This window comes from Notolepis coatsorum (assembly GCF_963971535.1).
Source record: "Notolepis coatsorum genome assembly, chromosome: 2".
NCBI classification, from domain to species: Eukaryota; Metazoa; Chordata; class Actinopteri; order Aulopiformes; family Paralepididae; genus Notolepis; species Notolepis coatsorum.
Window position 1 is genome coordinate 179,836,682 of NC_140166.1, and position 27,517 is coordinate 179,864,198.

A 27,517-nucleotide genomic window follows, 5' to 3' on the forward strand; every position below is an offset into this window, starting at 1 on the left:
GTCTGAGCTGAACTACCTACTTTCAAAACCACTCTCAAAGAACACCTACGGGAGACTGCAATTCGAAACTGGCCCCTGTAAATGTCCTAACCCAACCCCCTCCAATGTACAGTAATTTACCTAGTATGGTTGTCAATATTCCAATGTACAGTTTTGCTTGTTTGTACAGTGTTTCCCCCCCCCCAACCCCCTCCAATGTACAGTAAATTACCTAGTATGGTTGTCAATATTCCAATGTACAGTTTTGCTTGTACAGTTGTACAGTGTTTCCCCCCCAACCCCTCCTACCCAACCCCCCCCAACCTCCTCCAATGTACAGTTTTACGTCAAATGTATATACTCCCTTTTCTGGACTCTTTTTGTATCACAAACAGTACTGTATTTGCAAATCTGGTATGTCATACATGTATAGATGTAGCAGTACTGTCTATCTGTATGTCATGTATGTCATATATGTCCTGATTAATTGAAAATGGGGGACCCTGATGTAAACAAGACGAAAGTCTTTCTCTGGTCTGCATCCCCTTAACAATTGTGTGTATTGAGCTGTACTGTATTGTACCCATTCTGCAATCTGTTAATAAAGTTTTTAATCAATCAATCAATTAGATGTCAGATTATATCACTCATATGAGTTTGTGTTTCAAAGTTCTTGTTTCTTCCTTTTATAGGCACTCGTGTATAAAATCAGTAATGTTACAGCAGAGAGTATTCTACACACCACACAGTCCTGTCCAGCGCTGTTCATGGTTCTGAAACAACAGCACTAATACAGGACAGTTGGCTACCATAATACATAGTATCACAAATACCATTGTCTGAACATTTATGCGTTAGGCAGCAAAGTTGCCTTTGTAGGTTATTAGTTGGTTGTGTAAAGTAGATTAAAAAAGATCTCGAACTCCTTTGAATCTCCCATAAACACAGGCGTAGTCGGTAGGATCTCGTTGGTGGTTTTTATTTCTTGCCTCCCAAGGTGCAGAGGTGATATATTTTTTACAAAAATGTGAAAAGTGAAAGTAACAAAAACAACATACCTTATTGTAACTGAGGGGTACAATTCCCTGACTGTATTGAGAGTATGGTATTATTAAACCACTACTTAGTTATGTACTTTAATTACTGGCCATATAGTACACGGTATATCTGGTGAACACCCACACAAGAATACGGCTTAACAAAGAAAGTTATATTTAGAAGTATTTATTATTAGAGCAGTAACAATAGGTTACAATATTGAGAATTATGAATTGCGCTTATATGGCGAAGAACACTTAAGTAGGTCAAGAGCGTAAGTCCATGAGCATATTAAGATGGGTATAACTGACACCATCTGTAGCATAAGAATTACATAAGGCACACTCGTAGTCAGCTGGAGACACTAGGGGGTTCCCTCCGGTTGTAAGCCAGCAGGGTAGGAGAATGTTCGGATGCAAAGTCTGGGTCAACGAAGAATAAAGAAGCTCCAGCTACGGGAGGCGGTACATTACTCCCTTGATCGGCAGACAAAAGCAACAGCTATAATCCAAGTATGCTCGACAGCATGGATGAAAGCCAGCCAGCCTCTTCCTAGAGACGGGCTCGAGTGATGCTCCTCACGGGTAGATCCCACACAGCAGTGGGGTAGACGGTTCTCTGCTCCAGCAGCCGCAGTACCAAAAGCATTATAATCCAGCCGGAAAAGGCTCTGCATTCGCCGGTGTAGATTCTCCTGTGCACTATACTTCACATTTAACTAGGTCGAACTTGACGTTATTTCACTAAACTCTGACACTTGTACTATCCTATTCGCACATGTTATAAGTGCTCTATTTAGACGCAAAGTTGCTCACTTCACTTGGTCATTGACTCGTGGTGAAGGCTTTACTAGTAATGAACGAACGATACTTTGAACGAATGATGAACTGAATGAACTGCTGCTGCTTTCCACCTGCGCCGTATTTATACGTAAGGTGAATAATCTAGTGCCAACCTCAGTTCTGTCTCGTATTACTGCGCAAACCTGGACATGTTGAGACAAGCCTTGGCGGTGGCTTTGAACTCGAACTTGGGGGTATGGCCGTTGGCGCCTAGGGGTCGCTGTCCAATAGGAGAACGAATATTATGGTCTGGTTTGTACCTAGGTAAAGGGATATTCCGTGTATATATACAAAGAATATACAAGGGATATCAGACGATATACAAATATTATACAAGGGATATCAAGCAATAAATATAAATATTCGGTTTAATCTGACCCTTTGTAACAGCCGCCTCCTAATTAGTCCGCACCTAATTAGATAAGCAGAGACAGATTAACCGTCTTGTCCACTACTCAATGTCCGTTGTGGGGAGTAGGGCAATTCACAAAGTCAGTGGGTCATGGTCATCATCAAGGGAGTCAGGGAGCCTTGGCAACTCTATCAGCCTCGCCACGGGTCGGGTGTATGTCCGTCCCTGGACAAGAACTTCTGTCGGCACCAGTGATCACTTTGCTTACGCGGCCGGCCGGCCACATAGCTCGGGGTAGTGACTGGTCTATAATCATGAAGACTGTGTCCACTTTTAAGTTGTCCCCGTCCTTGACCCGCTTCTGACGGGCTGGAAGGGATGGTAGGGGGGTTAGGAGGAAGCGGGCCTGAGACTGCTTTGATCTGTGCTTGGCTGTGCCTCCACCTCCTCCGTCTGTTTCTCTTGTTTGGTCTGTACCCCGTCTGAGGAGGGGCCGGTTCCGGCCGCCCCATCAAGGAGTCGCTTGGGGTGCTGGGTTCGAGGTCAGCTACGTCTGGAGCGCAGCTGAGGGGGGTGGAGTTCGGAACTCCCTCTTGTGCCCACGGTTCTCTCACAGGCCTCTCGCCTAATGTCAATAGCCTCTCAACGGGCTGTACGGGAGAGTGGCCGGTGTCGCTCACCTTTGTGTGTAGGCAGCGTGTAGACGTGGGTTGACTGTCAAGTCCGTAGAGGGGGCCCTGGAGCGTCCACCCCAGTCGGGTCTGAACCGCGACTGGGCATCCTTTGGGTCCGATGTGGGCCGCCTCAATTAGGAGAATGAGGTCCGCGTGGTCGGAGCCGATGAGCAGGGTCGGTGTGGCGCCGTCGATGAGCGGTATAGGTAGTTGACGTAGGTGCACGTACTTCGCCATCAGCTGTGGGATGGGGTAGGTGTACTGTGACAGGCCTATGTCGTGGCTGGTGAAGACGTTAGTGATACTATACTGCTTCTCGGGCTGGTCCACCGCTGCTATCTTGAAGGAGACGTTTTCACCCTTTATGGTCTTCTGGTCTCTTCTGATGGTACGTATTGTCATTGTTCCTTTGGCACCCCGCAGACCCAGCTGGGCTGCGGCGGAAGCGAGGAGGAGAGTCTTTTCAGACCCATCGTCTAGGACGGCGTAAGTGTCCAGGACCTTGTCCTCGTAGCTCAGGAGCACTCTGACCACTTTGATGAGCACTCAGGGGGTCTCGCTATGCTGGTCTATATGGAGCACTCCTGTTGGTCGGTTGCCTTGGATCTTCTGGAGTGGTGCCGACTCGCGGTCGTCCGAGTAGCACCGTGACTCCCAGTGTCTGCTGTAGCAGTCGGTACACCAGGGGGCGGTCTGGTGGATCTTCGGTACTGGAGCCACCGCCTCGGCCTGATACATTACCGTGACGGGCCCACTCTGTTGTCCTGGCGGACGCTTGTTGATGTCATGCAGGACCTCCAAGTGGGCGCCGTCACACTTGCTGCATCTCTTCTTTAAGCGGCACTCAGCTGCCATATGGCTGCGCGCGCAGCGAAAGCAGCGGCGGTTGGCCTTGATCCACTGACTCACCTCGTCCGTGGTCAGCTTCTTGAAAGTGTCACATTGATACAGCCGATGTTCCCCTTCACAGTACTGGCATTCAATCTTCCACTCCTCTTTCGTCGAGGGGGTGTTGTGGTTCTTGTGCTGCGGTACTGATTCGGCTTGGTGCATAACGGTCACCGACCGGCGGTTATCGTCAGATCTCCGAGGTCCATCTCTTGGGCTTGGTCCACTCCACACGAACGTATCCAGTCGTAGGCTGCTGACTTCTCTCGCGAGGAAGTCGGCCAGGTCTAGGAGGGATGGCTCGGGACCGTCGGGATCACGGTGGTCTCTTTGCCGCCTGAAGCGCTCTTGTCGGGCGGGAGGGAGCTTCTCTAAAATCCTTTCTACATTAGAGTTAGCATACAGTTCATGTATCCCCTTTTCCCTTTGGGACCCCAGCATCCCTACCAGGGATTGTACCTTGATAGAGAGGTCATCCAATGCTCTATTGTCTTTGGCTGGGGGGAGACGATCAATATTCCTTATTTCTTGTATCACGTAGTCCCATATGCGTCCATAGCGCTGGTCGAGGGCCACTAGAGCCGCGGAGTATGGGGTGCTTGAGTTGGAATATGCCAGTGCTATATTATGCGCTCTGGGCACCTTGAGATGCTTGAGGAGGATGGCATATTTGTACGACTCATCGGGGACGTCGGACATCATAGTCTCCAAGCACATCCGTAATTCCGTGTACTGTGCTCTGTCCTTGCGCGTAAAGTCTGGGAACGTCGGTGTGCCAAGGTACGATGCCATGGATGGCTGGCACATCGGTGAGCGTTGGGGAAGAGGCCTCCTGGGCGAGTCTCCCCGTACGTGTTGTCGTGGGTTGGTACTTGGTGGGTACCAGGGGCCGGGTACCCAGGTGCTGTTCCTCGGTGCTGACTGTACGTCAAACTCACCCGTGAGTTGGGTCGGGGGTTTGTAGTGCCGTGGCTCGGGGCTGACGTCGGGGCTGTACTGGGCCTCCTGGTCCAGAGTACGTTGCTGCTGGTCGGGGCTGTACTGGGCCTCCTCTTCCTCTTCCTCTTCCTCTGCTAGGTCCTGGAGTCTTCTAGTCAGTCTCTCGGCGACGTAGGCCGGTTCTTCCCGGTTGCTGGGTCTCGTATGGACCGGTCAGGGAGGGGGTTCGGAGACGTGGACAGGATCCTCCTGTTGGCGGGGTCCTGGGTCGCTTGGTCGGGTAGGGGAATGTGCCCTAGACCCTTGTCGTGATGATCTCCGGGAGCTCCGTGCGGAGAGAGGGGGTGTCGCCATGGCAATCAATTGTTCCATCATCTGCGCCTGCAGCCGGTCGCGCACTGCTTCGCGCTGGGCATTGGCGGCGTCGCGCTGTGCATTGGCGCTGGCATGGGCGGCGTCGCGCTGTGCATTGACGGCGGCGCACTGTGCATCGGCGCGGCTTCTTTCAATGTTCTCTTCCGTCTGAAGGCGTCTGGTCTCCAGTCTTATGCGGTCGTCTTCACTCCTTTGTTGCGCCTGGAAGCGCTCTCGCTCGATTGCAGCGTGTTCGCGCTCGCTGGTCTGTTGAGCCTGGAGGCGTTCTCTTTCCATGGTAGAATGTTCGCGCTCACTTAGTTGTTGCGCTTGAAGTCGATCGCGTTCGGTGGAGGCTGCCAGGGTGGCGATGAATGCCTGCGCCAGCATCTTGTCCGCTTCGCTGGGGGAAGACACTGACGGAGGTGATCGGCTTCTGGCAGTGCTCGTTGGAGATCTGTTCTCTGGGCGCGCCTCGAGGTCCGTCTCCGGGGGCGCGCTTCTCTTCTGGTAGTGGGTCGGGTTCTGTCCCTGGAGCGCTTTCTTTATCCTGGAGCTCTCCGGGGACCGTCCCGTTGACGTTGTCTGGGGGTATAGTCATGTCATGTCCCCCCTGGTCCCCCCCGTGGGCTTGGTCAGTTTAGTTAGAACCCACTGGGGTCTCTACTGGCAGGGTCGTCTGGTCGGTAGGATTTGACATGCTTTGACTATCCGCTTTATTTATTTTATCCGCATTTAACGTCTTTATAAAGCTAGGTATTAGACTGACAGCGTATGCCTCTAGATAGGGAGGTGGCTGACGTCTGCGCTGCAGGCGTTCTAGCTCGGGAGAGCTGCTTGGGGAGTGTTCACCGCTGGCCATGGTTAATATCAATATTATATTAGATATTACACTGATACCCTCCGGCTCGAAGGACCAATTGTAACTGAGGGGTACAATTCCCTGACTGTATTGAGAGTATGGTATTATTAAACCACTACTTAGTTATGTACTTTAATTACTGGCCATACAGTACACGGTATATCTGGTGAACACCCACACAAGAATACGGCTTAACAAAGAAAGTTATATTTAGAAGTATTTATTATTAGAGCAGCAACAATAGGTTACAATATTGAGAATTATGAATTGCGCTTATATGGCGAAGAACACTTAAGTAGGTCAAGAGCGTAAGTCCATGAGCATATTAAGATGGGTATAACTGACACCACCTGTAGCATAAGAATTACATAAGGCACACTCGTAGTCAGCTGGAGACACTAGGGGGTTCCCTCCGGTTGTAAGCCAGCAGGGTAGGAGAATGTTCGGATGCAAAGTCTGGGTCAACGAAGAATAAAAAAGCTCCAGCTACGGGAGGCGGTACATTACTCCCTTGATCGGCAGACAAAAGCAACAGCTATAATCCAAGTATGCTCGACAGCATGGATGAAAGCCAGCCAGCCTCTTCCTAGAGACGGGCTCGAGTGATGCTCCTCACGGGTAGATCCCACACAGCAGTGGGGTAGACGGTTCTCTGCTCCAGCAGCCACAGTACCAAAAGCAATATAATCCAGCCGGAAAAGGCTCTGCATTCGCCGGTGTAGATTCTCCTGTGCACTATACTTCACATTTAACTAGGTCGAACTTGACGTTATTTCACTAAACTCTGACACTTGTACTATCCTATTCGCACATGTTATAAGTGCTCTATTTAGACGCAAAGTTGCTCACTTCACTTGGTCGTTGACTCGTGGTGAAGGCTTTACTAGTAATGAACGAACGATACTTTGAACGAATGATGAACTGAATGAACTGCTGCTGCTTTCCACCTGCGCCGTATTTATACGTAAGGTGAATAATCTAGTGCCAACCTCAGTTCTGTCTCGTATTACTGCGCAAACCTGGACATGTTGAGACAAGCCTTGGCGGTGGCTTTGAACTCGAACTTGGGGGTATGGCCGTTGGCGCCTAGGGGTCGCTGTCCAATAGGAGAACGAATATTATGGTCTGGTTTGTACCTAGGTAAAGGGATATTCCGTGTATATATACAAAGAATATACAAGGGATATCAGACGATATACAAATATTATACAAGGGATATCAAGCAATAAATATATATATTCGGTTTAATCTGACCCTTTGTAGCACTTATACTTACTATATCTAACAAAAGTGGAAAAAGAGAAAACAAAGAAAACAAAACACAATATACTACTTAACACTACACAATGTCTAAATAGGCAAATACACTACTACTTCCACTACAAGCAATACCAACACGTTCTCAAACGGATTCCTGTTACCTTCACTGTAACTCAGCCAATTCAAGACTGACCTCCTTGGGCCAAAGCAGCTCTCTTATATCCAATAGCCCCTCCCACTAGGGTTTAAACAGGATGTACATAATAAACACAATAACAAATTCCTACACACAAAATATATATCCCCCACTATATCACACATACTTTCCAACTTTTTTAATTAAAGATAACCAAGTAAATAGTACAATACCAAACGATACAATAATGTCGCTCACGTGACCCTGGACTCATGCCAACCCCTCCCATTTAACCTGGCGGAAATGTGTGCCTCTGTTTGGCCAACCCGTTAGCCTAGGAAGTGCCGGAGAAGTGCAGAGGCGAATGCATCGTGACAATGTGTGAATCAATGTGTATGTGATGTGATGAATAAACGTAGCACTCCCAAGCGGTCATTCTGCTATGACAACGGAAAAGGAATGGATGATTGTGAGAATTCTGACATACTAAGAAAGCTGACCGGAGGGAATGTTTGGAATGTTTGGTGTGTGCGTTGCACTGCAGCATATGACGTGTGTGTTTTCATGTGCACTGTCCGCACTCATTGTCTGTCATTCCATGGTATAATGTGGTCTGTGTGTATGTATGCTGCTCCGTCACAGGGACAATTAATAGAAGATTATTTATTCAATATATTAAGGTAAAATAATGAGTGTAATTAGCACCTGTTCGTTTTCTACCTCTTTGCAGAGATATTTTACAAACGTCACCCAGTTCCGTATGAATGCAGCCTTCACAAAGCATGACTTGTTGCTGAGCAATGTTGGCCGTAGCTAAGGCAGTGCCACCTCAGTCACCAGAGCCCAAGACAATGGACCTGTGGATTCTGGAGCAGTGCCTAATGGTGCCAAAGTTCCAGGCAACGTTGTTGGTCAATGTTGGCCAAGCTGATGGCTCAACACGTTTGTACTGATTGTATGATCAGATGATAAATTCTATTGGATATTTTCACTTCATTTCCGGTTGTTCTTGTGGCTCCTGGTGGCCCAACAGAAGAAACTACCAGTATGTTTTATTTTGTCACTGGTTGACAGAAATAAAAGGTCAAACCTTTACTTCGACATCCATTATGGTACAGGTGTGTGAAACAGTGAATTATACTTAATATATAATAATATAATTTCTTGCTAACTGTATACATTCACGTCTCAAGGACTGTGTGAGATCATCACACCAGTGTGATATGCATTTTCAACCCGATTTAACCAGTATATGCTCACTGGTTAAATCGCTCCTCCCGGATAGCGTGTTGAAGTGTCATTTAGCAAGACACTTAACCTCTAATTGGTTGACACATTGCATGGTTGCCTCTGCTGTTGGTGAATGTGTGAGTGAATTGGTAAAATGTGAGGAACAAAAATTGTAAAGCTCTATATAAATGCATCATTTGCCATTTTACTTTGACCAGTTTGCCCATAGGAAAGGGTCTCATTTACCACCCGTCCATAAATATGTACATTTGCTGGTTGTTATTCTCCACAGAGTTGGTGAATAAAAAATTTACCAGTAAATGTATTGGCCCTTGCATGTTACATTTACTATAACACACACACACACACACACACACACACACACACACACACACACACACACACACACACACACACACACACACACACACACACACACACACACACACACACACACACACACACACACACACACCACCTGCTGTACAGTAGCACCAACACTGGACACTAATATGGAGGCAAATGAGTGCCAGAAGTATTTGAATTTGATCAGATACCGCATTTATAGCATTGCAAATAAATACTTTGAAAATCATGTATTTGAATTTCTTTTCTTTGCTACAGTGATGGACACATATATATAAAAAATATTAATAACATATATAATTTTTTATAACATATTTTATTTGGCATCCTCTGTTATTTTACCCACGACACCACAGAGGACACCTTCAGCAGGTGCAGTTCCACTGGACATCACACCCTCTGGACCTGGCCCCGCACCTCCACAGATAACACCCTCTCACTGTGGGAGATAAGCTCAGGACAGTCTCCACAGGGAGCCCCACTCAGCGCTCCCCCATCTCATTAAAAGACTCATGCTACATGAAAGAGAAGGGAAGGAAACAAGAGTGAGAGGAGAGAGAGAGAGAGAGAGAGAGAGAGAGAGAGAGAGAGAGAGAGAGAGAGAGAGAGAGAGAGAGAGAGAGAGGGGGGGGGGCTGGATGGATGGATGGATGGATGGATGGATGGATGGATGGATGGATGGATGGATGGATGGATGGATGGATGGATGGATGGATGGATGGATGGATGGATGGATGGATGGATGGATGGATGGATGGAGGACGGGAAGAGGTGTGACAAGGAGAGCCCAGGAAAACAACGTACCAGGGCAACCGGAAAAGAGAGAAAATAAAAGGGGAGAGGTAGAGAGAGGGAGAGGCAGATAGAGGGAGAGGTAGAGAGAGAGGTAGAGAGAGACAGGTAGAGATAGAGAGAGAGGTAGAGAGAGGGAGAGGTAGAGAGAGAGAGAGGGGTAGAGAGAGAGGTAGAGAGAGAGGTAGAGAGAGGGAGGGGTAGAGAGAGAGAGACAGAGAGGTAGAGAGAGGTAGAGGTAGAGAGAGATAGAGAGGTAAAGAGGGACAGGGAAAGGGGGAGGGAAGACTTTAGGGTTTCTTCTGTAGATGCTATAACATGCAGGGTGGATATGGCAGGAAATACTATGTACTCTACAGAACGTGCTGCATAGGCTCTCCAAGGGTGATACGTGTCTAGATGCATTCATTATCCCTTTGGGCTATGGCAGTGTTAATGAGCGCTAATGAAAACAGGGCCAAACCAACCAGAGAAAACCAAAGTACTGGCTTTTAATGATATGTAAACAGAGGAGTTGGAGGCTAGTTCAGATGAAAGCCAGCAGCGCTCTCCCCATTGGGAGCGGAGGAGCTAATAAGGAATGGTAACAGAGTGCGGTGCTGTTAGAAGGGAGGTCATGGCAGATACCTTCAACAGGCAAGAGAAATGAGCCGGGAGGGATAGTTAACAGTAACACAAGTGAAGCACCACGTATCTGTGGAAGACATTACAATACCAACATTTGTTTGTTTTACATAAGCGCTGATTACATCTCTAACCTACAGCGATGGACACAATTAAGAGATGAGTTGCTAAATGTGCCAAGATATAATTGGCTCTGACAGTTTTAGCTTCGTCAAGGACTGTTAGGGTAAACGAACCTGCTGTGCCAGTCTGTACAGAGATAATGTTCATTGTTTAGCTACAGTCACATCTGGGTCAAATAGTAGTTGCAATAAAAAAAAAACTGTTTGGGGGGAGCTCCCGTAGCTCACCGCATATCTCGGCGCTATTTCTGCGTCGGGGAAAACCGTGCTCGTCACGGATCTGGAGGACACGAGTTCGATTCCCAGACACGCCGTCATTTCTCAGAATGTCTTCCCCTGCTCTACATCCCATTTCAACCTGTTTCTGTCGGTCATGCTTGACCAGAAAAGCGATAAAAACGCTAAAAAATAAAGTTAAAAAAATAAAAAATAAAAAATGTTTGGACATGCAGATGGGTGAAGTTGAACAGACATGATTGAGGTGAAATTCAGATAAATTTTCAGGTGAAATTAGTTGACTTTCCTGTGATTGTTTTGACCTCCTGCCACTCCCTATATCCTGTGTACAAGTCCAATCCAGCCATGCTGGTTCACTAAATAGCTGACAAATACAATCCATCTAAGAATGATTTGGGAATACTCTTTGATCCGGGTGTGGTTCCAGTGAGTGTGTCTCCTACCTGCTCTTGATGTGCGCCTCCAGCTCGCCGCGGGGCAAGGTGTCGGTGCAGTGAGTGTGTCTCCTACCTGCTCTTGATGTGCGCCTCCAGCTCGCCGCGGGGCAAGGTGTCGGTTCAGTGAGTGTGTCTCCTACCTGCTCTTGAAGTGCGCCTCCAGCTCGCCGCGGGGCAAGGTGTCGGTTCAGTGAGTGTGTCTCCTACCTGCTCTTGAAGTGCGCCTCCAGCTCGCCGCGGGGCAAGGTGTCGGTGCAGTGAGTGTGTCTCCTACCTGCTCTTGAAGTGCGCCTCCAGCTCGCCGCGGGGCAAGGTGTCGCTGCAGTGTTCGGCAAGGGGACAGGCCACCATCAGCTTGTCCAACAGCTTGTGCACCAGCACGCTGGACTTCCTGCAGGTCTGAAGCATGAGGGGCGTGCGACACACGGGGCAGAAGTCGCTCTCCAGCAGGAAGCTGGTGAGACACTCCTGGCAGTAGGTGTGTCCGCAGGGCGTGTCCAGGGGTCTGATGAGGGGCTGCAGGCAGATATGGCAGATGAGGTCATCGTCCACCTCGTCCTTGTAGAGGTACTCGTGGTTCTCCTCCAGCAGGTGTCTCTGGGCGCAGGACGAGCACAGGCTAGGGGGCGGGGACGCCACCCCACACACACTGTAGTCAGGTGGGGAAAGAGGCGGGGTGGATGTGGCGGCCGTTGCCATGGCGACTCAGGATACTTCCTGGCTGTTCATGTAGGGGGGGGGGGGCGGGGTTGGGGGGGCTCAGCTATCTCTGTGTAACATTGGTTGTGGTGAGAATTCAGTAGTAGGGGACTGTGTGAGGAGGAGAGAGAGAGAGAGAGAGAGGGAGGGAGGGAGAGAGGGATAGGGAGGGAGGGAGGGAGGGAGGGAGGGAGGGAGGGAGGGAGGGAGGGAGGGAGGGAGGGAGGGAGGGAGGGAGGGAGGGAGAGGGAGGGAGAGAGGGACGGAGGGGGTGGGGAAAGAGGGACAGAGGGGAGAGGGAGAGAGGGAAGAAACGGTCATGGTTATCATGTCAGGCAGACAAAGTGTGAAACTGTTCATAAGCTGCTTTCACCGTGCAGAGAATGACAACAAGAATCGTTATTCACACACACACACACACACACACACACACACACACACACACACACACACACACACACACACACACACACACACACACACACACACACACACACACACACACACACACACACACACACACACACACACACACACACACACACACACACACACACACACACACACACACACACACACACACACACACACACACACACACACACACGATAAGCATCAGAGACACGGTGGAGCTCACAGCAGTACTAACAACTTTTTTTCTCCCATTTCAGTGCTTTTGATTCTCAGAGGCTTGATATCGAACCACTGAGAAAGTAATTTCTTTCTCTGGATATAGAAACATTAATACTCGTCATCTCAGTAGCAAAGAGCACTGAGACAGAGAGAAGATAAGTCTCCCAGCACTCACACTCACTGCATCGCAAAGCAAAGAAAATATACGTCACTTTAATGCACTGCGCGTGTGACACTTTCAAATGTTTCACAGTGCATTTTCATTGTTATTGTTATTATTATTATTATTGTACAAAGACATGTACAGTACACACATTCATCCAACAGTAAAAATAAATTTAAACAACATTGCAGCCTGTAATATACAGTAGCAACATAGATCATTATTCAAGAGTACCAAGCCCAAATTCAAAGCCATGCTATGTTCACATTCCTTTACTTGGGCATTATGCAAACAAATTAAACACATTCATAGAGAAAATACTGTTGATATCATATTCAGTACATTCCACCCACTCCCAACATGCCACACAATCCACATATCAATATCCAATGTCCCAATGCTGAGCTTCTGATGTTTTTTCACTTTCTGATACACCGCTATCTTTACCCTTAATAATAATAAATACGTATATCATATCACATTATATAATCATATTATAATTCATTTGTATATTATATTGAACTATATTTGCAGTATGTACTATTATATTATGGTACTATATTGTATTGTATATATCATGTACTACTGTATATATCTCACATCACATTATATATGTGCTGTATACACTATTATGTACTATATACTATTATATATACTATTATATACTGCAGGTATACTATACTGTAATGTGTACTGTAATGTGTACTATATGTGTGCACTGAAATGTGTACTATATGTATCTACTATGTATGTATGTAAATAAAAAAAATAAAAATAAAAATAAATGAAACGTAAGTCTTCAGGGGTAGGGCCCAACAAGCCTAGTGCTTCTCCCTAGCCCTTTTCGGACAATTGGACAATTCTGTAATAGCAGCTGGTAAAACTTTGGTGATTTATGAAATGACCGTTGTTATGTGTCCAAAGCCCGAAATAAAAAATAACTGAACTGAACTGAACCCTTCCTTGAAGCAATAGTTTTTTCTAGAGATAAGATAAGATAAGATACTGTAAGATATTCCTTTATTCCCTTGGGGAAATTCAGGCATCATAGCAGCATGGGGGAGGAGGTACAGGTATGGGCATGGTAATAGTAGAAGACATATATACAGTACAGGCAATAAAATCATAGTACAGTAGAAAAGTTAAAATAGGCAGTGTAAACAATATAATTACCTCTGAATATACGCATATGGGCAAGTAGGCAGTGTAATCAGAGGTGCAGATGAGGGTCTGTATGCCCTATCAGTTATATTATACAGTTATTACTGTTACAATAAATACTAGAATCTAAATATATACTATGAGTAAGTAAAGTATGCAGTATACACATGTGCAGTATACTGTACATAAGGTACCCTAACCGGCGTGATATACGTCATACAGTTGATAGGGATGTTTAAGAATATATAAATGCACTCATCATAACATATTTATTACTAAAAGATTTGCACTACATCCCTACCTCATATAGCATTTTTGCATAAAACAAAAGCTGCATTCTGTACTTCATTGTTTGCATTCTGTACTTTAGGTTGTACTTTAGTTTGTATATTGTATATTTTGTATAGTGTTTGGCCTTATTCTTTTTACTTGTTACTGTATGAAGCGCAATCTCAGGGGGTTCATACAGAACCAAGCATTTCACTGTAATGTACATGTACCGTATGTGTGACAAATAAAACAAAACTTGAAACTTGAACTTGATTCATTGTTATTGTTGATGTTTTGTTTAGCTTTCAGATTGACAACGTGCCACGACACTCGCGTCACTTCTAAAAAACAGGCGGTCTCGCCGCCGAGCACACAGGCACGAACAGATGGACACAGTCAGAAACACGTCACCCTGGCAACGCCCGTCTTGCTGGCATCCCCGGCGTTACATATTCTGGACCAACTGTCGGGCTTTGGCTGCTTAATGAGGCGCTACATTCACAACGTGAGAATACTGGAGGGTTTTTAAATACACACTCGTAGAATGGACCCATAAACTAAACTAAACTCTGCTGGACTCTGTACTGGGTCTAATGTTTAGAACACTGTTAGCATAGCAAGTTTTCTCTCACATCTAGCAGATATGAAAGGAGAGAGTGTACATAGGGTTCTGGTGATGTAAATTATGCCAATGCTTGCAGAAATGTAAGGGAACATGAGGTTCAGCCAAGGGACACCATCTCAAACTCTTAATCGATATAAACGGCCTAACAAGCTATGAACTTCCTTAAAGGAAAACTCCAACATTTTGGGAAATGAGCTTATTTGCCATCTACCCTGGAGTTAGACAAGAAGATACATACCTTTTTTCTTCTCTGTGCATGAAGTAGGAGTAGGAAGACGCGCACTGTTAGCCTAGCTTAGTGTCAGTCACTGGAAGTAGGTTCCTCCATTAGCCTAGTTCCCAACGTCTTCCTACTCCTACTGTATGCACAGAGAAGAAAAAGGTATGTATCTTCTTGTCTAACTCCAGGGTAGATGGCAAATAAGCTAATTTCCCAAAATGTTGGAGTTTTCCCTTTACATCTTATTGTGTATCCGGAGACGTTAATGTGCACAGACAGGGGCTGACACCACAGACAGGGGCTGACACCACAGACAGGGGCTGACACCACAGGGGCTATGTCTGTGGTGTATGTCTGTGGTGTTATTCTATGTCTATTGTATTATTGCACAATCGATGCAGGCAAGACCATTCGGGTCCTCCCAGGGCTGCGTTCTGAGCCCCCTGCTGTACTCACTGTACACACACGACTGTGTGGCCAGGTTCAGCTCCAACTCCATAGTGAAGTTTGCGGACGACACTGTGGTGGTGGGGCTAATCTTTAAAGATGACAAGAAGGCCTACCGGGAGGAGGTTGATGAACTGGCACGCTGTTGCCGGGATAACAGCCTACTCCTGAACATTGGTAAAACCAAAGAGCTGATTGTGGATATTAGGAGAGCAGGGGACACACACGCCACTGTGGATAAACGGGGCTATCATGGACAGGGTGAGCAGTTTTAAGTACCTGGGAGTCCACATCATAGAGGACCTGACATGGTCAACACACATAGATTCTGTGGTGAAAAAGGCGAAACAGCGCCTCTATCACCTGAGACAGTTAAGGAAGTTCAGAGTATCGGGGAAGATACTCCACTCCTTCTATTCCTGGGCTGTAGAGAGCATCTTGACTGGAAACATCACTGCCTGGTTTGGAAACAGCACGGCACAGGACAGGAAGGCACTCCAGAGAGTGGTGCGCTCAGCAGAGCGTACTACGGGTATTGCACTACCACCCCTGCAGGACTTAACAGGAGGTGCAAATCCAGAGCCTGCAGAATTATGAAAGACCCTCACCACCCCAACAACAGCCTGTTTAAGCTGCTGCGGTCAGGCAAGCGCCTACGTACACACGCTACGAGAACAGAGAGACTCCGGCTCAGCTTCTTCCCCCAGGCCATCAGAACACTGAACATTGAACTCTCCACTCACAAGTACACATGAGCACACACACACACACACACACACACACACACACACACACATACACATACACATACACACACACACACACACACACACACACACACACACACACACACACACACACACACACACACACACACACACACACACACACACACACACACGTCACACACACACACACACACACACTCATGCTGCAACCGCTTTAAACTATCACTTTAAACAAAATGTCACTTTAAATAATGGAAAAGTCACTTTAAAGGAATGAGGTATATAAAAAATCACTGGAAAGAACAGATGTGGCTCTTGTATAATATAGGTTAGATACATTAAGTATAATAATGACGGAGCTAAAATTGTATATTGTATAGTAGTGTACATAAGAACCAGTGCCCTCTCAGGTATTTAGCATGTAATTTTATCATGCACATCTTAAGTCTTACCTTTTTTCTTTTTTTTCTTTTATGTCTATTTTATTATTGTATTATTCTATGTCTATTGTATTATTGCACAATCGATGCGGGCATGGCCACCCGCATTTCACTGTATGCCCTGGTATGTATGTGACAAATAAACCTCTTGATTCTCTTCTCTTGACACCACAGACAGGGGCTGACACCACACATGATGGAACTGTTTAGCTGATGCATGTAAATACAAAAGCATTCAGATCATCTAGCAGGGCTGGAGACTGGAGGCTCGGACTCGAAGGACTAAAGGATGACTTGAGACTTGACTCTTTCCTCTTTTGCTTGAGATGTGACCATAAAGACTTGACACAAACAGGTCCTCCTCCTACCTAACATAAGCCATAGAAGATAGAGCGTAGTGGGCTGTGACAACGATAGGTGCTCAGACTCTGTGGTGCGTATGGGGGATCGGGGGCTAATAAGGAAAGACAGAACAGTCGTAACAAAGTTTGAACCTTCCCACTGAAGGCTGCTGTGAAGATCCTGTTTCTTCCTGCTCAGCAGAACCTGCTGTGTCTGAGCAGAGGCCGGCCCTGATCTCAACACAGCACTTTCATGTCCACCACAGACAGACTGACGGGAGGAGGTGACAGAGAGGGGGAGAGAGAGAGAGAGAGAGAGAGAGAGAGAGAGAGAGAGAGAGAGAGAGAGAGAGAGAGAGAGAGAGAGAGAACAACCGAGCATATATGAAAAGAGGACATTTCAAAGTTGAATACATTTAAAAAAAAAAAATGAAGGTGGTTTGATCTATACCCCCTGTGATTTGATTTAGACTAGAACAGAACAGAGAGAGAGAGAGAAAAAAGAAAAGTATTTTCAAACATTGGTTCTATCGTACCTCCCTCCTGGGAGACATATTGGAAGTTTGTGATGAGGGGATTAGGGGGAGCAGAATCTACTCAAGTCAGGTAACACATGTCTGGAATACCATAAGAAGGCACCATACATAATAACTACAATAACCTTGATCAGGAATTGAGATCAGACACACACACACACGCGCACGCACGCACGCACGCACGCACGCACGCACGCACACACACACACACACACACACACACACACACACACACACACACACACACACACACACACACACACACACACACACACACACACACACACACACACACACACACACACACACACACACACACACACACACACACACACACACACACACACACACACACACACACACACACACACACACACACACACACACACACACGCACACACACACACACACACACACACACATACACACACACGCAACCTAGCGATATACACCCGCTCACGGTCATTTAGATTCAGAAGACACACTCACTACTGTGAGCATCTCCCAGAGCTTATTATCTCCCTGCTAATCCCTGAGGAGACAAGATGGCATCAGCACCACAGTCCTATAGGACGCCTCGCTGACACAACCACCTGACAGTCCTATAGGACGCCTCGCTGACACAACCACCTGACAGTCCTATAGGACGCCTCGCTGACACAACCACCTGACAGTCCTATAGGACGCCTCGCTGACACAACCACCTGACAGTCCTATAGGACGCCTCGCTGACACAACCACCTGACAGTCCTATAGGACGCCTCGCTGACACAACCACCTGACAGTCCTATAGGACGCCTCGCTGACACAACCACCTGACAGTCCTATAGGACGCCTCGCTGACACAACCACCTGACAGTCCTATAGGACGCCTCGCTGACACAACCACCTGACAGTCCTATAGGACGCCTCGCTGACACAACCACCTGACAGTCCTATAGGACGACTCCGCTCCCCTCTGCTTTGGGGTCATGCTAACACAACCACCTGACATCCGTAAAACGTGATCACCGGTAATGTCCTATTAATATCCACATCCGCAATCCAGTTCCCAAACCAACATGACTAATATGAGGGTTCTCCATCAGCCAGGCTACAGGCTTTGAAGAGCAGCCCATGTCTGCCCTTGGGGGGAAGGACGATGGGATGGGTCAGGCGCAGAGATGAAATTTCATCTGTGACCGCCCAAAAAATAATGCATGTGTGTGTTCCTATAATTATGTGTTGCTCATCGCATGTGTGCGCGCTGCATGACGTTGCAATGTGTGCAATGAATAAAGTCCAGTTCTAATCTTTAATCTTAATCTATTCCTTTGATTTTTACATGAAAACATAAAAGAGAAGGACATGTGGTGAAACAAAGCCAGTGAGTTGTCCTCTGTTTCTTTCTGACACAGTGTAGAGAGGCTTTACTAGCTTTCTGTTAACCCCAGTCTGTCACCTGATATCACTGACAACCCTGCTCGATACTAGACTTTGCCCCATCCTATTCAAAATAAGATGTTCCTTTAATAATCCCCTTGGGGAAATCCAGGTGGCATAGTAGCAGCACAGGCAAAGGGAGGTACAGAGTATGTGTGCAGTAGTTAGAACAGGGGGGGGGGGTCTATAGCAAAATATGCTCCTCATCTTAGCTAGCTCCTGGGGCTGGGAAGGGTTCTCCAGGATAGGGTCAAGCTTCTCTCTCATCCTCCTCTCTGAATCCACCTCTAGATTGTCCAGTTTGACTCCCACTACGGAGTTTGCCTTCCTCACCAGCTTGTTCAGGTTGTTACTGTCTCTTGAGTTGATGTTACCCCCAAGCATACCACAGCAAAGAAGAGGATGCTGGCTACTATGGACTGGTAAAATGACCGCAGCAGCCTATTGCACATGTTGAAGGGCCGAGTCTCCCCAGGAGAGAGCCTCTGTGTTGTTTATTGTGTTGTTTATTGTGTTGTTTATTGTTTATTGTGTTGTGTATTGTATTAAGTGTACTCCCAGGAACTTGTAGGTCTCCACCATCTCCGCCTCCTCCCCTGTGATAGTGATGGGAGTTGGGGTCCTCTTCCTGCTTTGCCAGTAGTCAACCACCAGCTCCTTGGTCGTGCTGATGTTGAGTTGAAGGTGGATGTTGTTGCACCACCCTTCAAAAGTCTCCACCAGGACTCTGTGCTCCTCCTCATTGTTGTCCGTGATGTAACTGACGATGGAGGAGTCATCGGAGAATGTCTGTAGGTGGCACGTACTTGAAGCAGAAGTCAGAGGTATAGAGGGTAAAGATGGGACAGGCTGCCCTGCAGGTGAGGTCATTAGTGATTCAGGCACCAGACTGTGGGTCCGGCTGCATCTCCGCGAGGCTCCCGGCTAAATGGTAGATCACTGCTGAAGGGTTGAGCAGTGTTCGAAGAGTTGATCCATTAACCCTTTCACTGCCACACTACAGAAGGTTAACCCTTTACTATCACACTACCGACGGTTAACCTTCTGTAGTGTGGGAGTGAAAGGGTTAAAAGGATCAAGAGAGCTTATACATGCACGCACGCGCGCATGTATCCAAAAAATACATACCTAATTAAATGGATTGCTCCATTTCTACAAGGTACATTTGCATGTTGTTGGTATCTAGGGACATCTACAGTATGGATCTCAGGGTATTCCCAGTGTCAGACATATTGTGTCTGTTACTAGGCTTGAGTAAATTGTAATGAAACAAAGGAGAATATCAAATTAGAATAATAGTTTTTATCTTTGATGGTGAATAACACCATGCTAACATTGACCATATGTGAAAAATTCGACACTCATTCGGCACCTTCTTGAGATCAAGTGTACAAAAAATCTAAGCAAATGAATAAAGGGCAGATGATTTACAGGTGTTTTTGTAGATACAGCACTGAATTTTGCCATCCGGACACATGCTATTTGAAATATGAATACAGAATATCAGGCCTATAAATTACCTTATTATGGCCAAGTCACACATCTATGGATCTGGTCAAATCTCCTCTTTCCAATGGCAGAGTTCAATCTGTATTTAGTAGCCTACCACCAGGCGCCCCTGACAGGGCAGCAAAAACCGTGAATGAAATCTACTGTAAGTAGAGTTACTCTTTTGTAATGTAAATAGCTCCGACATTTTTTGTCTGATTGAGCTGCGTTTTTTCCCCCAGACATTCACAGAAAGGTAAAGAAACTAACTACATTCTATTTTATGGCAATAACGTTCAGGTTTGTTCGACCCATGAGATATGATCCTGAAAATAACGTTAAAAAAAAGAAATTCACGCTGGAAGTCAGATGATTGACAGGGGCTGGTGTGAGCTGGGAAGTGTAGTTTTATGAAATTCGAAAGCCCATCGAAAGCTCTGGGTCTCCTCATTCATAGGACTACACACAAACTAGCTGGATGGATAGATGGCACTCTGGGTAAGGGGGGAATATGTTTAAAATTTTTATACAGGTAGGTCCGATCACGCATTGTGATTGGTCGAGAGCATTCTAAACCGTGAATATATTCATGATACACTCACGGTTAAATCACCATGAATATACCACTGTGCTGGCTTTAGAATGTTGTAGAAAGTTTCAACTGCCATTCATCAATGGAAACTGTGTCAACATGACCTACTCCGCGGACAACGCTACGTTTGATTTAACGTACCCGTTAACCATAAACAAGTGGATATATAAAGAGGACGGGCCTACATCTACCGGTATTCAGAAAAACAGCATTATTAGATATGCCAATCCAACGAAAGACGAGCTGGATGCGCTGGACACGCTGGAGAAAATAAGCCACAATTTATCCTTCAACACCACCAGGTCGACGGCCTGGGCATTGAACTGGCCCAACTCCCGGAACTGTCCGAGGTGCTGATGAGACTAATACGTCATTCGTTTGCGTTGCCAAGCTTGTTGATAGCCTATACTCCATTTGAAATTCCATAGCAACGAGACATCTTTAGGAACTATTTTTCTACGCCAAGTTCACTGAAATTGATATAAAAGACCCTAGAATTGTCTGTATTCATCCTATATTTTTCCAGACGGTGCAACTTGCTGTATAAAAGCAATAATACACTCGACCCCGTGGTATGTCATGAATATTGCCACTCTTAGGCCTTTCACACCGGCCGGGCCCCGTGCCGGAGCCGGTTCCCGACCGTAATCTCGAACCGGCCGGCACGTTCACACCGGGAATAATTGGTTCGGAACATGACGGAGGCTTTAGTTCGGCCCTCTAAGAAAACACTGAGCACCTTCATGTTCCGAACCAATTATTCCCGGTGTGAACGCGCCGGCCGGTTCGAGATTACGGTCGGGAACCGGCTCCGGCACGGGGCCCGGCCGGTGTGAAAGGCCTATCTGTGATGCCTACCCCACTCGAGCTTCACTCTCGTGGCTACGGGCGCATCACAGCCATGGCAATATTCATGACATACCACGGGTTCTCGTGTATTATTGCTTAATTATTTTGGTGGACTGCCCCTTTAATTTCAACGCTGGACAAGAGAGAATACAGCAGTATCAACTGAAACCTGATCTTGAGGAATCCATAAATAAAAATCATTCCATGTTACCTTAGCAGGAAATAGGCAACATTTCATGCGAGTGCCCTTTTAACCTTCTGTAGTGTGGTAGTGAAAGGGTTAAAGAAAAGTGATCTAAGGACCTAAGTCCTAAGTAAATAGGGCTATTAACACACTCTGCATAGCTCTTCTATGATTGTGAGTTAATAATGACACAAGGCTGTGCCGAGTCAGCTCCTTTCCTTATGGTCGTGTTTGAAAAACGACCCTTTGACGAGGTAACTGTGTTTATGTCAGCATTTTTTATGTTTGCAGTGAGGTGTTATGTAAAGGTCTTCTGCATAGATGGTGATAAACACTCTATATAGCAAATGCACACGTAGCAGCAGCTAATAGCCATCATTATACTAACTCATTAAAGATACCATGAGGGAGGGGATACAACGTGCATGCAGTTCAACAAAAAACATACTGATCACACAAACACACCCTCAGAGCCCAGCCCAGCCCAGCCCAGCCCAGCCCAGCCCAGCCCAGCCCAGCCCAGCCCAGCCCAGCCCAGCCCAGCCAAGCCCAGCCCAGCCCAGCCCAGCCCAGCCCAGCCCAGCCCAGCCCAGCCCAGCCCAGCCCACACTGACACCAGACACATGTATGAGCAGCGCAGAGAATCAGCTAAAGTGTAACAGTTTTATTACGGCGTTAATTGTTTTAGATGAACACTACTGCATTGATCTTTTATCTTTTATCATTCGATGTTACGTGAGACAATCATTTAAAATGACTTAGCGGTAGTATAAATAATGCAGGTGGCATTAATAAATGAATAATTATGAGAGATGTGGTCTCACTTTCAGACAGATTCCCCTCTGGCTGAAGACATACAGTCAATAATAATGTTACAGCAACACACTATGACAGGGCCATGGTATGGACGCCCCAACCCAGGAACAAGCACAGGCAAAGGCCTTTTCTTACAAGTTTCAGCTCAGCTCTGGTATGTGTTAAACAGAGTAGGAGCACTGATGAAGAATATGTTCCTCAACGCATCCGTTTATAATCAGATCATGAAGATCAATGAAGCCAACGCAACCTGACCAATGCACCTGAATCAACATGACTATTCCGAGAAGCCTGTGATGGGACCAGAGCCTATAGGACACAATCACCAGGCTGAACAAGCAGCACACTGTAGACCAGCCTGGAGTCAGGCCCACGGTGCTCTAACAGTGGTGTCTGAATAGAACAGTCAGGGCTGTTGGGACATGTCTCAGACACAGAGAACATTCCAGAAAGCCATGTTTTAACTGAACGCCCACTTAACAGAAACTCAGACTTAACAGTGACAGAAACTCAAGTGATTAACCATCAACCGGACAAATAAGCACATGTGTGTGGAGGATGATTAGAGCTGTGTTTGAACTGCCCTGTAGAGGGAAAGAGGAACACTGCTCAGAGCTCCAGGAGCAATTAGTACACCCTCCCCGACTCCCTGATATCCCAACATATTTCACAGAAGTGAGTGCTTTTACTCATACTGTAGCCACATGGAAGGCACACATGAAAAGCATGAAGTTGAAGTAGGCATCGTGTCAAAAATTTTCTCTATGCTTGGAGGACAAAAGTCCATACATTTCTGGTTATGTAACACACGTTTCTACCGTACAGCACATGCTGCAGGCGCATAACTTAACTCAGAGTATGGACATTACATTCTCATTCCAAAGCCTTGACCCTTCAGCCACCCAGATATCATACAAACAAATAGGTGTTGATAGCAACAATTCCTGGCTCCATTTAGGATTGACCCACGGGGATGTGTAATCCTTGCCCTCTCAAGACCTTTTTAGCACTGTGTATGTGTGTGTGTAACTGTGTATGTATACTTGTGTGTGCTTTCTGTTTGTATGTTGTGGAATAACTGTATCTCCCCCGCCACCCCAAATTGTAATTACCCCCTCCCTGACAGACAGCGCATTGTACCCCAACAACCAAATTCTGTCTAAACCTGTCTAACCTTCGACCCCCCCCCCCCCCCCTTCACCACCCCAAGCCCCCCCCCCCCCCACGGAGCAGAACAAACCACACAACTCACCATTCCAGAAAAACCACCCCAAAACACGTCACCCCCCTCTTCATGGACCCGAAACCCCAGAACAGACCAACCACTCACCTTTCCAGTCCAACTACTAGCTACCCCAAGACAATGGACACACCTCTCACTTCTCCTGTATATAATGTAACCAATATCGTCAATCTGGAGCTCAGTCTGGACACACTCGGCCAGTGTTCACTCTGAGTCATCCGCTGTAACTCTTTGATTTACCTGAAGCTATTTTGGTGTATTAAACCTATGTTTATCAAGCCTACCTGACTGTCTACATTGATTGATCTGGGAACATTTCTCCCACAATGTGTGTGTAGTTGCTCACATTGTGTGCATGTGTGTATTTGTGTTTGCGTTTTGTGTGTGTGTGTGTGTGTGTGTTTGTGTTTGCATTACGTATATACAGTATATGTGTGTGTGTTTGCATGTGTCAGTGTATACTTGTCTTATACTATGTCTATGTGTGTGTTTGTATGTGTCGGTGTATGCTTGTACTATGTGTGTGTGTGTGTTTCATGTGTCGGTGTATGCTTGTACTATGTGTGTGTGTGTGTTTGCATGTGTCGGTGTATGCTTGTACTATGTGTGTGTGTGTGTTTGCATGTGTCGGTGTATGCTTGTACTATGTGTGTGTGTGTGTGTTTGCATGTGTCGGTGTATGCTTGTACTATGTGTGTGTGTGTGTTTGCATGTGTCGGTGTATGCTTGTACTATGTGTGTGTGTGTGTTTGCATGTGTCGGTGTATGCTTGTACTATGTGTGTGTGTGTGTTTGCATGTGTCGGTGTATGCTTGTACTATGTGTGTGTGTGTGTTTGCATGTGTCGGTGTATGCTTGTACTATGTGTGTGTGTGTGTTTGCATGTGTCGGTGTATGCTTGTACTATGTGTGTGTGTGTGTGTGTGCTGGGCCATCTCAGACTTCATTAGTGATCTCCAGTGTGTGTGCGTGTGTGTGTGTGTGTGTGTGTGTGTGTGTGTGTGTGTGTGTGTGTGTGTGTGTGTGTGTGTGAGGCACCACTGACACTTCAGTCTGAGAGCATAGAGGGCAGGAGACAGCTGTGGAGCCTCCATGAAGCATCTCTACACTGTAAAAAATATTTTCACAGGAAATTCACTATTATTTTACAGATTACTTTTGTTTTTCTACTTTAAGTGTAAATGCCATAAAAATACAGTAAATTACCTATTTATCAAAATATTAACCATTAAATAAAGGTTGTAATATGTAAATGTATTTGATTTTACTGTAATTTGACAGTAAGTATTTGGAAACCATTGATGCCAGACTTTTACCGTTTTCTTGCAGCTTTTTTTTCTTACAGTACACACAAAGAGTAAGAGGTCACACAAATACACACACACACATGGGATGACATCAAGTATATATTATTATATTATATTATGCACATAAGCAAGAGTGCATGCATACACACACACACACACGCACGCACGCATGCACGTGCACGCACACACACACACACACACACACACACACACACACACACACACACACACACACACACACACACACACACACACACACACACACACACACACACACACACACACACACACACACACACACACACACACACACACACACACACACACACACAAATAGAAACAGCAACACACAGACAGACAGACAGACCCCCCCCCCCCCACACCACACACACACACACACACACACACACACACAACACACACACACACACACACACACACACACAAATAGAAACAGCAACACACAGACAGACAGACAGACCCCCCCCCCCCCCCCCCCCCACACACACACACGCACCATCCAAGGTAAAAGAGCCCACTCACATTCTGTTCACAACAGAGAGATGATGCAAATGAATCTAGCCCATGCAAATATACCGTCAGGCAAGAAGCATTACATGACAATGTCCTCTTCCTAATTAGCAAGACAAACGTTCACCTTCGGAGCAGTTATTCTACACAAATCCAGTTTAAAAAAAAACACAATTGTACTTTGCTCTCTTGAGAGTGAAGAGCTTGACCAATAAATATACTTACAGGACTTCCTGAGCGACGTTGACTTTCAGTGAAGCAGTTAGCTCACCTGGCCAGGTAATACTCTACACGAGAGGGTGTAACATTAGATCTAGCACAGGGTAAGAGGGGGAGGAAGGTGGAGAGAGAGAGAGAGAGAGAGAGAGAGAGAGAGAGAGAGAGAGAGAGAGAGAGAGAGAGAGAGAGAGAGAGAGAGAGAGAGAGAGAGAGAGAGAGAGAGAGAGAGAAGAGTGCCTAAAGAGGACTTTGTCCCAGTCACAGAGCCCCTGTTGATTGGCTATCCACCTTCGGTGAAGTAATGTTATCCGTCCGTCGGTCTGCAGGGAATTCTGCGACCCGGAGCACGAGGACAGACTGTGGGGGCCTGTTAGACAGCTCACCTCAACCCGTCCAAGGTGATCAGGAAGTGGCAGTGGGAGGAGCCAGGGGGAAAAAAAGGTAAACAAGGGAACTGCCCAAACCTGCTCTGGGAGCCAGCAGAGACAAATGACGGTAATAGAAGAGAGGGGAGAGAACGGGAGAGAAGGCAGGAATACCAAGTACTTTGGGCTAAGTAACGCAGGCTCTGACACGACCCTTCATACCAGAAATAAAAACAATCCCCTTCATTAATGTTTACATACACCCACGTGAGTATTTCCCTGGAAGCTATTTGTACAAGAACTATGTTAGGACTATGTTGGAGCACGTCTTCCTACCAGCAAACCCATAATCTGAGGACAATTACAGACAAGTTTCAAGCTCAGATAAGCCTACCCTGGTGTGTGTTGTGTGTTTACAGTACAGACAGGATCGTGCTTTCCGCTTACCGAGCTTCCTGTGTTCTTTTTTCTCTTGCCTTTTCCCCCTGAGTCCTCGCTTTTGTAAACCTGCGCGCGTGACTCTGACTTTGTACAAAACAAGTGTTATCCTGTAACTTCGGTTGTGGTTTTTCTGCGCATTTCCATCATTAGCGTCTTCTCTTTGAACCAAGAAGTGGGCGAGCCACAGGTGCCTCGAGAGAACGGACAGACGGCAGCGGAGACAAGAATGACGTCCTTTACCGTGAGTCAGACGGTGACGCGCACAGAGTTGAATCTTTCACGAGGCACTTGAAATTGGAGTTCAGACCCATGTGGTCACATAATGGTGTTTTTTCCCCTTTGTTATAATCTATGACTCAGACGTGGGCAGAAGCAAGTTTCATGTCATCATCGGCCACTGAGGGGGGTTCCGGATGTGAAATTCGTGGAACACTGCATGTGTTTCATCACGAGCAGGTAGGGAGTTTAGCCGCCCCCGCAGACGATGTGCTGCCATGTAAGTGGGACACCCAGAGCATGGAGCAGAAACCCCAATTTACTGTATTTGCTTATACTGTTGCTAAATACGCCATTGGAAATCAATCAATCAAACTAAACATCATCAAAGGGATTCTCGTCTGAGATGCCTTTTGCCCTCTGGTAAATAAGGCCCACACACTCATTTG

The 27,517-nt window shown here is 46.4% G+C and overlaps 1 protein-coding gene across 3 annotated transcripts in view; it reads right to left on the reverse strand.

Annotated features, from left to right (window-relative positions):
• Positions 1-27,006, reverse strand: part of lnx1 (ligand of numb-protein X 1) — a 103,806-nt gene extending 76,800 nt beyond the window's left edge. For 2 of the 3 annotated variants that reach the window (XM_084307361.1, XM_084307359.1), the window contains exons 1-2: positions 26,859-27,006; positions 11,407-11,942 (exon numbers count right to left, since the gene is read on the reverse strand). In XM_084307361.1, the coding sequence (XP_084163487.1) occupies positions 11,407-11,831 (425 nt within the window). In that variant the 5' untranslated portion in view covers positions 11,832-11,942; positions 26,859-27,006. Of the gene's footprint in view, positions 1-11,406; positions 11,943-26,052; positions 26,178-26,858 lie in introns of those variants that run through there. The other variant, XM_084307360.1, reaches the window with a different exon arrangement.
• Between the last annotated feature and the right edge of the window lie 511 nt (positions 27,007-27,517).